At 41.5% G+C, this 17,210-nt stretch overlaps 1 protein-coding gene across 1 annotated transcript in view; it reads left to right on the top strand.

Annotated features, from left to right (window-relative positions):
• Positions 1–990: 990 nt before the first annotated feature.
• ENTREP1 (endosomal transmembrane epsin interactor 1) overlaps positions 991–17,210 on the top strand; it is a 76,601-nt gene continuing 60,381 nt past the window's right edge. Inside the window, exons 1-2 of the mRNA XM_061425498.1 lie at positions 991–1,480; positions 14,803–14,859. Of these exons, the coding sequence (XP_061281482.1) occupies positions 1,076–1,480; positions 14,803–14,859 (462 nt within the window). The 5' untranslated portion in view covers positions 991–1,075. The remainder of the gene's footprint in view (positions 1,481–14,802; positions 14,860–17,210) is intronic.

The following is a 17,210-nucleotide window of genomic DNA, read 5'->3' on the forward strand; positions in this document are numbered from 1 at the left end:
ATTCTATTATAATCATTTTATGTATAAGAACACTTTCAACACATAAGAATTCCTACCATTAGGAAATAAAATTTTACAAAGGCAAATCATTTCTTTTTAAGTTCTAAATATATTTTATAAATTACCAAAAACAGGTTAGAATTTTATGAGGCCATTTCTTTGAAAGTCTGGGATTCTATGTTCTACCAGATGATGCCTAATACAGCTCAGGAGTCAAGGTGAGACGGCCACAGAGTGTATATAGTAACCCTTGCCAACGCTCCAGGCCGTTGGTTGTCTTTCTGGATGCCGGATACTTCCAAGGAAACCTTGGCCTCCTGCCCACTCCTACGTCGGTGCCAGGAAGGCACCCCTACCCCTCATTTCCCACCTCCCAACTTCCCAGGCGGAGGGGCTGCAGAGCAGTCAGCGCCGGGAAGCCCCACGCGAACGGTGACTTTGCTCTGCGTCGTCCTTTCCCGAAACCCTGAGGCTTAGACTTTTCCCACCAAGTTACCCACAGCTCTCTTCCTGCCATCCTTCCTCTAGGCGGGGGAAAAGTTTAAAGCCGGGCTGCCTTCGTATGAAAGGTCGCCAGAGTCGCGCTCGCGGCTGGACCGGAAAGGGGCGAGGGTCCCCAGCGCTCCTGCGGCGCTCCTGTCGCGCCCCAGCTTGTTGGCTGTCGGTATCTCCGCGCACAGACCGCAGTTCCCTCCTAGCCTGAGGGAACCTGTTTTAAAACTGGGGCACCTCTTCTGGAGCCCCGGGAGAGAGCGCTGGTTTGGCGGAGCCCCAAAGGGTGCAGGCGCTGCGCGGCGGGACCTCAGGCCGTGCGTGGTGTGGGGGGCGGGGTGTGGGAGTGGGGCGCTCTCGGGAGGCCGGAGGCCGACCCGCCGGCTGGCAGGTGGGTGCGGCCGGCGGGAGCCGGGGCGGCGGCGGCGGCGGCGGCTGCTGCGGCAGCAAGTGGTTGGGCCGTGCGCATTTTCTTCCCGCCCCCTCCGCGTCTGAGCCCGCCCGCGTGCTCAGAGCGCGGCGCTGGCGGCTCCTCTCCGCGCCCTCTGCCCGCTGCCAACGACCGCTCCTTCCCCGCTTGTCCATGTCCCTGCCTGTGGTGCTCCCGGGCTCCTGCTGCCCGGTGGCCGGGCTCTCCGGCGGGCCGCAGGCCGGGGGCCCGGGCGCCGCGGCGGCCGCCGCCCAGGAGCCGCCGCTGCCCCCACTACGGCCGCGCTGGCCCCGGGCTGCGCTGCAGCCCCCGGCGCGGCCTCGCTGCGGGGCTACCGCCGCCGGGGTGCTGGCCGCGCCGCCTGCGCTCTCCTCTCGCCGGGCCGCCGCCGCGGCCGGAGCTCCGGGCTCCGCGCTGCTGCCCGCTCGCCTGCTGTTGTCGCTCGGTCTGCTGCAGCTGATCCTGGGCTGCTGCATGGTGGCACTCAGCTTTGGGGCGCTGTCGCTGAGCAGCTCCCCGCAGGTGAAGAACTCGTGCCCGTTCTGGGCCGGCTCCTCGGTGAGTGCCGCGCGCGCGCCCCGCTCACCGCGGGGAGCAGGGATCTTGGGCCGGTTCCCTCCACTGCCTCGTGATTGATCGTCCCAGGGCTGCACTTGGGGAGGAGAACCTCTCAGACTGGTTGAAGGTTTTGGGCCGTTGAGGCTGAAAACAAAAAAAGACGTAAAGAGAGTGGAGTTCCATGGTGAATTGGGTTGCACCTGGACGGTGTCTATTTCATGTAGACTAACGGGTTTTGTTATTCCTGTCAAACTAATAGGATAAACTTGATTTCCAGCCCTTGGGGAGATTGGAAGGATGGGGGTCGGTGGCAAAAAAAAAAAAAAAAGCGGGAAGAAAATGAGTAAACTTCTTTCAGCCATTGAGTGTTTACTTCGCTGACAGCGTCCGCACCGGGAGGGCAAGGCTCTCGATCTGTTTTGTTCACCAGTTTATCAGCAGTGCCAGGCACACAGTAGGGGTATTTGTGGGATGGATGAAGTGACAGGTTGGGGCACGTCACTTCTTTTATTCTGCACTGAGGCAAACGTAAACATGAAGTGTCTGGTGTAAAGTAACTCCACTGTGTTTGGGGGACGAGCTCAAGAGGTAGTAACAGTGTGTGTTAACTTGCCGTGTACTTGGTCGTTAAAGGAGGGCCCTAGGCCCGCACTGGGTTACCGGAGCCAAACAAACTGCTAGGCAGAATTTAATTCTTGAGAACATGAAGCCATCATGTGGATGAGCTTGGAGATGTCTACCCGGCTCTGCCACTGGCCCTACGGGACTGGCGCCTCCAACAGAGAAGGCTGATGTCGGGCAAAAATGTGCTGCCCTGGAGCATCCCTGCTTCCAAAAGATTTCACAGCTTCCAAGGCAATCAGTGTCTTGATGTTTGTTGGGGATTGAGAGACTTGGAAACAGGTCTTCGTGAAGTGATTGTGGAAGATGAATATGTAAAGCAAACAGTCTTTCTCTAAATTAAATCTAAAAGCCTGGCAATGCCTATAGTTCTTACTGAGATCTGTAATGAATGTAGGATACCTAAAAGCATTGGGTGGTCCTTGCAAGTCCACACAAACCCACTTTCAAGACCAATTTTAAGAATATGGTGGTGGTTGTTGCTCACTCCTGTCCGACTCTTTGCAACCCCATGGACTATAGCCCACCAGGTTCCTCTGCCCTTGGGATTTCCTAAGCAAGAATACTGGAGTGGGTTGCCATTTCCTCCTCCAGGGAATCTTCCCCACCCAGGGATCCAATCAGGGTCTCCTGCATTCTCCTGCATTAACAGGTGGATTCTTTATCAAGGAGCCACATGGGAACCAAAGAATTTTAAGATTATAGGGAGAACGAATTGAACCCAAAGTAATTGTTTGAATAAGAACTGTAAGAACATTAGGTATGTAGAGCCTGGCCTGGTTTTTATACTTAAACTGATGCCAGTTTGTTCTCCTTATTTTGATGCTGGATGATCTTGTGGTACGGCCTGTGCTATGGTGGGTGGAATTCACAATCTTTTATATGTGCAACATATAAAAGAAATCCCCCCTCCTAGCCCTGCCCTTGGGCTCTCCCACAGGCTTCTGGGAGTTCTTTAAAACTTCACAGGGAGGAATATTCTCAACAGGGTAGATAGGGGTTGGATCTGTCTTGCTTCTTAGTCCACTTGTCAGACTAAATTCAGCCAAATAATGGGTGCATTTAATTTCTCTAAGTACCCTGGGCCAGAAGTGACTCTTGCCTATATTTTAGGGATTTGCTCTTTGTAAAATCATAATCTCTTGTCTTGTCAAAGATAGCTAGTTTAGGATTATTGAAAACTATTTTTTCTCTCCTAAAATTAAACCCCTAAATCAGTGTACTATTGTGAATTATATCAGAGGTAAATGCATTTTAGATGTCATTTGAGCCATGGTTAGATTTGATGAACTAACCACTTCAGTATTCTTGCCCAGAGAATATCATGGACAGAGGAACCTGGTGGGCTACAGTCCATAGGGTTACAAAGAGTCGGACACAACTGAAGCAACTTAGCACACACGCACGCATCAGATGGCAAAGGCTACTAGTTTGGGCCTGCTGGCTGGGCATGTTCTTGTCCCCAGGACCCAGCAAACCAGAGCAGGGAAAGAATCAGTGATTTGGAACTAAGTCTCTTCTATAGGGTCCTTTTTCCACCCTGTGCCCCCCAGCTCTATATGAAACTTGGAACTGTTATTTTCTGTGGCCTGTTTCTGAGGTTGTCTTCAGAATTTGCGGTGACAACAGAACCAACAGATACTGCATGTCCAGAACAACGGAATAGGATTTGAGAATGGCCTTAAGTCCCATAACTCTTTTGCGGGACAAGAGTCTCAGCAGTAGCATACCTTTTGAATTTGTGTGTGTGAGAGGTGGTTTTTTGGTTTTTTTTTTTTAACTCTTCTTTATGGAAAAATTTAAATTTATTAAAAGACTGTACAGTGAATTTTCATATGCCCCTAACCCACTTGTTGCACACTCTTTTATCTGTACCTCTTCCTGGTTCTGTTGCTGGCTCTGTGTGTCCTCCTCTTCCCCCTGCACTGGGTGGCTTGTGGGATCTTCGTTGCCCAACCAGAGATTGAACCCAGGTCCTTGGTAGGGAAAGTGTGGAGTCCTAACCACTGGACCACCAGGGAGTTCCCTCTGTGTTCTGTTAACTCCAGAAGGATGGGCTTTCCAAGCAGGGTAGAAAGTAGTTTCAGCATGCTCTCCAGTCTGTTTGTCAGATTCACTTCCCGTGTTATTGTGAAACAAACCTCAGACATCATTTTATCTGTATTTCAGTACATCTGTATTTTTAAAAAGAAAATCTAAGTGGACTAGAGAGATAGCGTAGAAGTGACCAGGAAGTCTTAAGAACCTCACTCCACTTTACTATTTTATTGTGAAAATTTTAAATTTCAACACACGTTGAAAGAATAGTATAATGACCACCCTCCACCAGTGACCCATTACCCAACTTTAGTAGTTATCAACACTTACACAATCACTGTATACTCAGACTCATTCTCCCTTTGTAACACCCACTGGATTATTTTAAGGCAAATCTCCATCATTGTAATTTCAACATTAACTATGTCACAATGTATTTCTAAAAGAAAGAGACTTAATAGTTAAAGGGGAAGGGCTTGATAGCACATTGTAACTAATTTAATTACAGCTAAAGTTTTTATGAAAACTTTAAAAAATTATGACTTGAAGCTTGCAGAATTTTTTTAATGAACACTTTTGTTGAGATATAATTCACATTCCATTTAAATCTACTTAAATCACCCGTTTAAAGTGTGCAATTCAATGAATTTTATTAAATTACAGTTTTGCAACCACCCCCATGATCAATTTCAGAAAATTTTCATCACTTCCCAAAAGAAACCCTGTACCCATTAGCAGTCACACCCCTTTTCTCCCTTACTCCCTTATCAGCAAGCAACTACCTACTTTCTGTCTCTATGGATTTGTTATTCTGGACCTTTCATATAAATGAAGTCATTTGTGCCTGGCTTCTTTCACTTGGTATAACATTTTCAAGGTTCATCCATGTTGTGGCATGTATCAGTACTTCATTTCTGTTTATAACCAAATGAGCATCCATTGTATGGCTATAATGTTTTATTTATCACTCAGAATTTTGACTGGCCTATGAAAGTAGGTAGTTGAGTGGCAGTGCCAGCTTATGTGCTATGCTAAGCTAAGTCACTTCAGTCGTGTCCAACTCTGTGTGACCCCATAGACGGCAGCCCACCAGGCTCCCCGTCCCTGGGATTCTCCAGGCAAGAACACTGGAGTGGGCTGCCATTTCCTTCTCCAATGCATGAAAGTGAAAAAGTGAAAGTGAAGTTGCTCAGTCGTGTCTGACTCTTAGCGACCCCATGGATTGCAGCCTAACAGGCTCCTCCGTCCATGGGATTTTCCAAGCAAGAGTACTGGAGTGGGGTGCCATTGCCTTCTCCAAGTGCCAACTTAAGTCTAAGGTTACTTCAAACCCACGTAAGAACACAGTAGAAAGATATTCTCATAGTTCAAGTTTTGAATAACCATTATATGCCTGAGTCTGCTATAGCAACTAAATCAGCAAATCTTTTGGCTTCAACAAAAGTTTTGCTCATATATTTGATACAAAATTAAGAGCCAAATATATTCATCTGAGGCTTCTCTGGTGGCTTTCCTGTTGGCTCAGATGGTGAAGAATCTGCCTGCAATGCAGGAGACCGGAGTTCAATCCCTGGGTCAGGAAGATCCCCTGGAGAAGGAAAAGGCAACATACTCCACTATTATTGCCTGGAAAATCCCATGGACAGAGGAACCCTGCTGTCTGTGTTCCATGGGATTGCAAAGAGTTGGACATGATTGAGGGACTAAACAACAACAGCAACAGATTCATTTGAAAGGACTGTTTTGTTTTTTTTTTTTTAATTTTTTTTTTTGAAAGGACCATTTTGTTAAACACACTGTAGTTAAGGATATTTTCCAATGTATACTCCTGTAACTAGTCTCACCTTCAGCCTGAGATTTGGAGGCTTCCTTCACTTGTCTGAACCGTGAAGGCGTATTTTACCTGTTGTAATATATATTTAAGAATTAGCAAGTCGTATAAAGACTCTTTCCCCATACTTCACATTCTTAACTTTCAGCAACTTGAAGGGAGTGTTTTTAATGTGCTTATTTTTGGGGGGGCACTCTATGATCATCTGTTTCCTTGATGATGTCCTTGACTAATGACTCAATCTATTATTATTCCTGAAGTTCATGAAGCTAAGAGATTAGACACTTTAAAAACATACTGAGGTTTGATCCAGGTGGGTGGCACAGGGAGGATTTGAATGTCCGTGTTCAGTCCGTGCTGTCCTGGCTCCCGGTTTGGAGGCATAGTTAGTTAATATTACTTAGATCCCACTGGGATTACAGAGACCAGCCTACCACACTTTTAGGTTAATGAAAGAGTAGAGAGAATTGCATTGTTTTCTGTCTCCCTCAAACACCAAAATTCCTGACCCTAATGACATGTAGGATCCTTGAGAGATATTTCAGGCAAGTGGTAGAGAATTAGTTACTATTTTTTGTTCTTCTCTGGGGACCCTAATGGCATTTATCATCATTCATGTCTCTGTGTTGAAGTCACTGACCTGAGCTCATGGTCACCCCTCCCTTGATTCTGTGATTCTTTGGCAAGATTCCAGTTCCTTATAAAGACACAGACATTGGTGAAGCTTAAGGTTAATCTTTAAAAAGTTTTACAATGACAAAATGTAAAAAATGAATGGTTCAAAGGGGAAACTAACACAAAAATTCTAAAATCTCAACCAGTCAAACAATAGTACATACATTTTTTCTATCGTGGTCATCAAGTACTACTTTAATATTGCAGCAGTTTTTTAAAGTATAAACTTTGAGATGAATTTCATTTTCTTTGGTCCTTTATTTTACACAACAGCAGAGTCATAAGTTCTTGAGCAAATGTTCAGCCTCTCAGCCTCAGTTACTCATCTATAAAAATGAGTGAGATGATTCTTGCCTCAGAGTTGATTTTGTTAAAGTATAATTAGAGAACATTTAGGAAAATGCTTTGTTGCTGAGCACTAGCACCAGGCCTGGTACATACTAGAACTTCTGTCAGTGTTTTTTAAACATAAGGATAATATTTAATTAAGGTAAGGTGAGCAGACTAGTTAGTTTTTGTGTTTTGTTCTGTGGGATATTGTGGTAACCAACAAGCATACACAAGAAATACCCAGTTGTCCACTTTGTCAGATCTTTTACTGAGTTGCCCTGGGCAGATAAAGAATGATACATGCACATATACATTAAAAAAAAATTCCCAATATAAAAGCTATAGGGCAAGATAGGTTATTAAGAGGTGTGAATATTGTGTTTTTTTACAAGGTAAATATGGGGTGTCTATAATATGACTTTTTTAAACTCTGTATTTAGATACAACAACTTTTAATGAACAATTCAGAGTTCAGAACATTTTTGCACTGCAGCATGTTATTGGATTCCTGGAGCAGGAAATGGCAACCCACTCCAGTATTCTTGCCAGGTAATTCCATGGACAGAAGAGCCTGGTGAGCTACAGTCCGTGGGGTTGTAAAGGCGTGACTGAAGTGACTGAGTACGCATGTGTTAATGGATTAAAACAGAAGAATAGGGTAGTAGAATTATTAATATATGCTTTAGACTTTAGTGATTTGATTTTTAAGCTGAAAAGTTCAGGTACATTCACAATATATGGTGGGTAACAATGATTCTTGCCTGGAGTATCTAAATATCCTTCTTTACAATGTTAGAAAAAAAGAAAGGCCTCTGCTTTTCACTATGAGCTACAAGGAGTGGGTTTCAAGTGAGTGAAACCAAACTTGTAATAAATCTCATTATAATAATATAGAGATAACTTGATATTAGAAAATAGGTTCTTCCCTATTTATTCAGAGCATGTTGTGTCTTGCACTGGGCAGAAAGAATGCTAATGGAGTTGCTTTTTACTGTTGCTCTACTCTTTTAAGAAGCACAGGAGTGAAAGTGTGTTTAGGCTTACACAGTCATCTTTGAGCAAGTTGATTTCCTGTTTTTGACCTTCATTCATTCATTTATTCTTTATCCACTCATTCACTCACTGACTCCGGCCATAACTAACTGAGTGCCCCTATGAGCCTTTAGTGATACTTGAGTAAATATTCAGAGATCCAAGTCCTCATGAGATTGTAAGTGAGTGTAAAACACAATTGAACAAATAGTAGCATTATGGAGTAATGAAAGGCCAGTGTTAGGGCCCTTCTTGAGTCCCTTCTGATGCAAGTCCAGCTGCTGCTGCCCCTGAGGAGAGTGGAGGTATTGAATACACTGTATCTTCCTTTTCACGTCCCATCCCCTCTCCCCAATCATGAATTCCACACCTTTCCCCAAAATGTGAACCTCCATTTCTTAAGTCTTGAGCTCTTAAAGGATTCATCCCTAGCTGCAACACTTTTGTTCAACATTCCAGGGCTTCTACCTATGCAGTCCTACTTCCTCTGCTTCCCCTTCTCCATCTCATCAGTCACAGAGTTTCTCTCATGTGTTAGGGCTTACTTAAGCTTAAAGAAAGGGAGAAACTGAGTAGAAGCTGGCGTGAGACTTTGTTGCAGGGTTCAGGACTGAACAACTCCCCACCTACGACTGGAATATAGTTTCTTGAAGCATCCATAAAAAGTGCTGTTTGCAAAAATCCTCCTGAAATTTAAAGTGGGTGTGTGCTAAGTCTGCAGAACAATTCAAATGGAAATGATATCTTTAAGTATTTTGTCTTCCAACTCATGAATGTGGTATAGGTCTTGATTTATTTGGATCTTTATTTAATATTGTTCAATAAGGTTTTATTTCTTACTACTGAGGTCTTAACGTTTTTTTGTCATATGTATTTTGAGATTATTGGTATTTCTTATTTGTCAAATACATTTTGTACTTTTTTAACAATTATGTTTTAAATTTAGTTTGCTCATACATGGACTTCCCTGGTGGCTCAGATGATAAAGCATCTGCCTACAATGCAGGAGACCTGGGTTCAATCCCTGGGTTGGGAAGATCTCCTGGAGAAGGAAATGGCAACCCACTCCAGTATTCTTGCCTGGAAAATCCCATGGATGGAGAAGCCTGGTAGGCTACAGTCCATGGGGTCACAAAGAGTCAGACACGACTGAGAGACTTCACTTTCACTTGCTCATATGTGCTAAGTTCTCCCTAAAAGAAAAAAATAAAGAAAGCTTAGTTCTTTTGTCCCAGAGACCCTTCATTTGAAATTGTTTCTGTCACGATCTATCAAAATATTTTATTTATTCATGTATTTATTTATACACATATGCTCCTTTCAACTTTAGCAATACTACTCCTGGGACTTTTTTGTAAATGTCCCAGAAATGAAAAGCACTTGTTTGTAAGGATATATGTCCTTGATGTTTATTGCAACATTGTTAGTAAGGGTAATAAATTGAAAAAAGAGTGAATACCCATGAATATGCAGATGATTGAATATATTAGGTGCTGGCTATACAAAGGAATATTATGTAGCCATTAAATGGAAATGAATAAGAGCTAGTCCGGTAAGCATGAAGTGATTTCCAATGAAGTATTTGTTGAGAGATAAAAAGAAGAGGAGGAGGAGTGTCTTTTATGATTTTTTTGGTAAGAATCACACCCCTGTGCCTGTGTGTGTATACTTAAAATCCAGGTAGGGAACCTGAACCGCAAGGCCTCATGGATTTCAAGTTCCAGGTTGTAAGTAGAAGCAGCCCAGGCCCTCTAGACCAGCAGTCCCCAACATTTTGGGCACCAGGAACTGGTTTTGTGGAAGACAGTTTTTCCCACAGATGGGGAGGGGATAATTTCAGAATGACTGATGCTCTTTATGTTTATTATGCCACCCCTGATCTAACAGGAGGCAGAGCTCTGGCGGTAATGCAAGCAGTGGGGAGTGGCTGTAAATACAGATGAAGCTTCATTCACTGGTCCTCTGCTTACCTCCTGCTGTGTGTCCCGGTTCCTAACAGGCCACAGACCAGTACTCACCCAGGGGTTGGGGACCCCTGGTCTAGACGAGCCCCACCAAGTATGTTTCCTGGAAGAAATCATTTAAAGGAAGGAAATATCCTATTGAATTTAAGATGATGAAAGTATATAGTGCACAAAACAGGCTGCTGATAGTATGTTTAAACATAGATATATACAAAGAAGCAGTCCCCTGTCTGCCCATATGTATTTCTCGTCCTCGATATAAGTGGGTAGACTTGTCCTCTGCTGGTTTGTTGTGAAATGATTGCCTGCAGTCAATAAATGGAGAATTGAGAGTGTTGCAAGCAGGCCTATGAGCTTTGGATTTCAAGTGGCCCTGTAATCCTTAGAGTTAAAGAAGTTCTTGTGAAATAGTGCATTGGAGTGATTTTGGTAAAAAGTGCATTTGAAAGAAAGTCCTCATAACTGCCTTCAGGAGATTCACTTTACTGCATACACAAAGATAAATGTGTTCCGATGGCATCAGAATGTCCCTGGGCTGAATAATTACTTTGCTCATCCTTTCTGACCTGCTTATGAACTGTGTTATTTAAAGGGCTGATGGTGGCTTCCACCTTGCGCTTTGGCAAAATGCTGGTTCTTCTTTACTGAGGATGTTTAGGTTATTTACTGACATATCATTCTGCAACATGAGATATTTCTCACTGTATTCCCGCCCCCTTTGTGGAATAAGTGTTCAAGAACATTTTCAAATTGCCAATCGTGTGACAAGTGCTGTACTAGGAGCTGGGGATTCAGAGAGACAAGACAGGAGTTCACAGTCTGTGGGCAAGACAAAAATGATACGATATTTTGGGGGTAGAAAAATTATGTGTAGAGGGCTTCTAGGAGGGTGAGGTGTTGAGATTAATAAGGATTAACAGAGAAAGTGACTGTGAGTTGGGACCTTGCAGAATGCATAGGCGTTCTCAGGCAGGAGAGTGGAGGGGAGCTGAGAGATTTCAGTGGCAAAGAGAAGCACGGAGTCCTAGAATGTCTAGAGCCTAGCCAGTCTGAGGAAAGACAAGTATGTCTGGAAGGAGGGTGTGTGGTGGGTGGACCAGGGATAAGTGGAAACCAGGCTTGAGAAGTAGGCAGGAGAAGATCCTGAAAGGCCTTGTTTACCATTTTGAGGAATTGACTTGCCCCATGAAGGATGGGGCTTCCCAGTTGGCACTAGTGGTAAAGAACCCACCTGCCAATGCAGGAGACTTAAGAGATGTGAGTTCTATCCCTGAGTTGGGAAGATCCTCGGAGAAGGAAATGGCAACCTGCTCCAGTATTCTTGCCTAGAGAATCCCATGGACAGAGGAGCCTGGAGGGCTGCGGTCCCTATGGTTGCAGAGTCAGAAACAACTGAAGTAACTTAGCACGCACGCATGTAGGATGGGTACCTACCTAATGAAGGGAGGGTTGTGGCCGGGCATTCTTCTTCTTTTTTAAACAAAAACGACTTTTATTTTTTACTTATGGCTGCACGGGGTCTTGTTGCTGCACTTGGACTTTCTCTAGTTGTGGTGAAAGGGCCCATTCTCTAGTTGAGGTATGCAGGCTTCTCACTGTAGTGGCTTTTCTTATGGAGCATGGGTTCCAGGTGAGCGGGCTTCAGTAGCTGTGGCTCACTGGCTCTAGAGCACAGGCTCAGTAGTTGTGGTGCATGGGCTTAGTTGTTCCATGTCTTCCCGGACCAAGAATTGAACCCCTGTCCCCTGCATTGATGGGCAGATTCTTTACCCTTGAGCCACCAGGGAAGCCCCAAATGTTCTTCTTATGAGGCTGACTTTGGCTACAGATTAGGTGCTACTGAGGGCCAGAAGCCTGGATGGGAAATACTCATTGCTTCATTTATTATAAGGTAGGCTACTTTCTGTTTGTGTGTTCTTAACTGACCTTAAGAAAAAACATACAGTCAGTGAAAACATTTTAGGACCATGGACATGAAAGATAGTCCAAGATGGTCTACCAGGGCCCATGTAATCAATAGGAATATTAAATGTTTGAGGTAAAGGCCTTTGAATTTCATGTATTTTTAAAAATATATACGTTAACAGAGCTAGAACAAATAATCTCACAATTTGTATGGAAATACAAAAAACCTCGAATAGCCAAAGCGATCTTGAGAAAGAAGAATGGAACTGGAGGAATCAACCTACCTGACTTCAGGCTCTACTACAAAGCCACAGTTATCAAGACAGTATGGTACTGGCACAAAGACAGAAATATAGATCAATGGAACAAAATAGAAAGCCCAGAGATAAATCCACGCACATATGGACACCTTATCTTTGACAAAGGAGGCAAGAATATACAATAGGTTAAAGATAATCTCTTTAACAAGTGGTGCTGGGAAATCTGGTCAACCACTTGTAAAAGAATGAAACTAGGACACTTTCTAACACCATACACAAAAATAAACTCAAAATGGATTAAAGATCTCAGCGTAAGACCAGAAACTATAAAACTCCTAGAGGAGAACATAGGCAAAACACTCTCTGACATTTCATCACAGCAGGATCCTCTATGACCCACCTCCCAGAATATTGGAAATAAAAGCAAAAATAAACAAATGGGACCTAGTTAAAATTAAAAGCTTCTGCACATCAAAGGAAACTATTAGCAAGGTGAAAAGACAGCCTTCAGAATGGGAGAAAATAATAGCAAATGAATCAACCGACAAACAACTAATCTCAAAAATATACAAGCAACTCCTACAGCTCAACTCCAGAAAAATAAATGACCCAATCAAAAAATGGGCCAAAGATCTAAATAGGCATTTCTCCAAAGAAGACATACAGATGGCTAACAAACACATGAAAAGATGCTCAACATCACTCATTATCAGAGAAATGCAAATCAAAACCACTGTGAGGTACCATTTCACACCAGTCAGAATGGCTGCAATCCAAAAGTCTACAAATAATAAATGCTGGAGAGGGTGTGGAGAAAAGGAAACCCTCTCACACTGTTGGTGGGAATGCAAACTAGTACAGCCACTATGGAGAACACTGTGGAGATTCCTTAAAAAACTGGAAATAGAACTGCCTTATGATCCAGCAATCCCACTGCTGGGCATACACACTGAGGAAACCAGAAGGGAAAGAGACACGTGTACCCCAATGTTCATTGCAGCACTGTTTATAATAGCCAGGACATGGAAGCAACCTAGATGTCCATCAGCAGATGAATGGATAAGAAAGCAGTGGTACATATACACAATGGAGTATTACTCAGCCATTAAAAAGAATACATTTGAATCAATTCTAATGAGGTGGATGAAACTGGAGCCTATTATACAGAGTGAAGTAAGCCAGAAGGAAAAACACCAATACAGTATACTAACGCATATATATGGAATTTAGAAAGATGGTAACGATAACCCTGTGTACGAGATGGCAAAAGAGACACTGATGTATAGAACAGTCTTATGGACTCTGTGGGAGAGGGAGAGGGTGGGAAGATTTGGGAGAATGGCATTGAAACATGTAAAATATCATGTGTGAAACGAGATGCCAGTCCAGGTTCGATGCACAATACTGGATGCTTGGGGCTGGTGCACTGGGACGACCCAGAGGGATGGTATGGGGAGGGAGGAGGGAGGAGGGTTCAGGATGGGGAACACATGTATACCTGTGGCGGATTCAGTTTGATATTTGGCAAAACTAATACAATTATGTAAAGTTTAAAAATAAAATAAAATTAATTAAAAAAAAAAAAGAACTTTTTGTAAATAGAATCAGAGCAGGAAGTACGCTTTTTTATGCCTGGTATCTATTGTTCAGGATCATGTTTTTGAAATTCATGTTGCTGTTAGATGTATTAGTAATTTCTTTCATTGCTGAGTTGTATTCTTTCCTACGGGTTTTCTATAATTTGTTTACCCTTGGATGGATATTTCGATTGTTTCTAGTTTTTGGCTATCATGAATAACCTGTTATATATATTCTGGGCAGGTCTTTTTTTGGTGGACATTTGTTTTTTATTTCTCTTGGTACAATAATGAGGAATGGAATGCTGGATTGTAAGAGAGATATAGGTTTAGTTTTTATATGAAATTGCCAGAGACCTTTCCAAAGTGGCTTCATCATTTTACGCTTCCACTATTTATGAATGAAATTTCTGATTGCTCCACGTTCTCACCATATTCTCTCAATATTTGGCATTGTCAGAATTTTAAAATTATAGCCATTTATAGTGGTTAATTAGTGCTATCTCTTGGCGGTTTAATTTGTATTTCTCTGATTACTAATGATGTTGAATTTTTCATGTGATTATTGACCATTTGTATGTCTTTGTAAAGTGTCTGTTCAAGTCTTTTGCTTTTAATATTGAGTCATGAGAATTTTTAATGGATACTATGTATAACTCATTGTCAGATATATGTGTTGAGAACATTATCTCCAACCTATGTTGCTTTTTAAGAAGTTTTTGATTTTTGATGTAATTCAGTTTTAAAATGTCTTTGCTTATTCCCATGGTCATGATGGTAATCTTCCATGTTTCCTTCTAAAAGTTTCATAAGCTTTAGCATTTATATTTAGATCTCAATAAACTTTGAGTTAATTTTTATATTTGTTGTGGGGTAGGGATCAAGGTTCATTTTTTTTTCCTGTATGAATATCAATTTTAGCTCCATTTACGGAAACAATGATCTTTCCACCTTGAGTTGCTTTGGTTCTTTTGTTAGAAATAAATTGACCATATGTGTTTCAAAAAATATATATATATATATATACTTTAGAGATCGGGGATTAGTTATTGGAACTTTTCTAGATTTCTGATACTGTTTGTCCTTGTAGGTGATACTCTCTGGAATCATAGGATTAACAACATGGAAGCGACCTATGATACTCCTGGTATGTACTGATCTTATAAATTTTTACCCTATGTAAAATGTGCAGTTTATGAAGTCTATAGAAACAAACTGTTGAAATGCTAAAGCTTTCTTGTTCCTTAAAAAAATAAGTTAACAATGGACACTGTTATCCAGATGTTCTCATAACAGTAAAGTGAGATGATAATTTTGCTATACGTGTGTTTCAAGTTCCAGGATTAGCTCTATTGTAAAGATATAACAAACACAAAGCAAAGCAAAACTAAACGGCTTACTCTGAACATTTTGAACATACACAGAAGTGGAGGGAATGATATAATAGACTCCCTGTACCGGTCATTCAACTTCAACAATTATCAATTCTTAGCCAGTCTTGAGGAGGTTCTCCACATTCTTTTTCTTTCTCATTCTTTTAAAGGAAATCTCAGCTTCAATCATGAATACATTATTTTTTATTGTTATAATGTTTTGGTTGGATAATCTCAGAAATTCCTTGCTTAGATTCCCTATATTCTCTCTTTATCACATCTATTATATTTTATCACATATATTTTCATGGCAGTAGACTTTGTTCTCTTTTAAGGTATTGAGGTAAAACTCACATAGTATAAAATGAACCATTTTAAAGTGTACAGTTCATCCTTTGTTTTTATTTGCTGTGTCCTTTTGATCAGTAAATGTTATAAAAAATAGACAAATGCGCAGAGAGGCTAACGTACAAGCATGAGGTAGAGGATCTAGGAATTTGATATGAAGTATAATTTAAAATTATTTTTTCTGTATTGCATCTCCTCTTATTTTTCTCCCATCCATTTCAAAATAGGGTTAAATGATTTTCTAAACTCATTCTGTAAGTATACTTAATATAGCCAGACTGTCGTCCTTCAGACTACTGTTTGCAAGGTGATGGGTACAAATATAAAACTAGTTAAATTCTTACATACAAGGAGGAGAAGCACATTTTAAAATACAATGAGAATAATGGTACTGTGTTGATGGTCTTGAAAAACTAACCTGGAGAGTTTTCAGACCCAGAAGACAATGCAGGCAACATTTTATAACATTTCACATCTCTTTGCTAATATTTCCAGAAGGAACAAATTACTGATGCAGTATTTTAATATATTAGACAGCAGGATAGGAGAAAAGGAAGCTTTGGATGAGTCTTGTGGCATGTGCTGGGGTTTGTTTTGCAACAACTCTCTAGGTTACAGTCTCTGCAGAAAAATGTTTGACGGTGTTCAGTGTTTATGCTAGTATTTCACTATATGCGTCATCTTTGCACTGTCCTTTTCCATTGGGTCATTACTGAAATGCTCAGTGACCCTCAAGTATTTAAATAAATTAAAAGCAGAAAACTATCTAATCTAATGCTATTTGTACTTTTAAAATTTCAAATGGTGAGGAGAGTGACTACTTGTTCTAGATAGATATTAAGAAAGTCCACCTTTTAAAACATTTCTTTCTTTAACACTGTTTTCTTGTGGAAAGGTGCCTTGTGAATTTATTCTGTGAGCTCAAGCAATTTTAACTGAAAATAACCCCAATAAAAATGTATTTCTCATCTTTGTTGATAAGTATATGAACTTTGTGACAAAGTTGTAACCAGTTTGTGCGTATCATGTTGTGCCTGCTTTTTCTGTTTAATATTAAATTAAGTTCATATCAGTAGCTATTATGTTTTCCTGAGCAAGGATTTCATATGCCTATCAGTTAGAATTGCTAAGTAGCTTTTTGTCATATTTCTGTATTACCTTTGGTTGTTGAGTCTGTTGGACATTTGAGCTTCTGTGTTTTGACTGTTAAGAATATTTAGAAGGCCATTTAGTGATTATTTTGAAATGTTAATTAACATCAATTTATAAAGAAGATAAGTTAATTGACAGGAATTGTGCAAAGGAAAACTTTCTGAGTGTATCAGTAGGTCATTTGAGCCTTATGTATGTGTTAATCAGTTATGTCTAACTCTTGGCGAGTTAGACACGGACTGTAGCCCACCAGGCTCCTCTGTCCATGGAATCCTCCAGGCAAGAATACTGGAGTTGGTTGCCATTCCCTTCTCCAGGGGATCTTCCCAATGCAGGAATCAAACCTTGGTCTCCTTCCTTGCAGGTAGATTCTTTACCGTCTTGAGTCAAGAGGGAAGCCCATTGAACCTTACTCAGTATAATAAAGGAAAAAAAACAGTCTGTGTGAATCTTAATCGTATATCATTATAACCTGTGCCAAATGATTTTGTTATGTAAAAAAGCAAAATGAAAAAAACTGATGTGCCAGTCAGACACTCCTAGTTTGAGTCCTAGCTAGCCACTTGACTTTCCAGTGTCTAGTTTTCTTTCCTGAACAGAGAGGATACTCTAGTGACACCATGGG

This window comes from Bos javanicus, chromosome 8, assembly GCF_032452875.1.
Source record: "Bos javanicus breed banteng chromosome 8, ARS-OSU_banteng_1.0, whole genome shotgun sequence".
Classification (NCBI taxonomy): domain Eukaryota; kingdom Metazoa; phylum Chordata; class Mammalia; order Artiodactyla; family Bovidae; genus Bos; species Bos javanicus.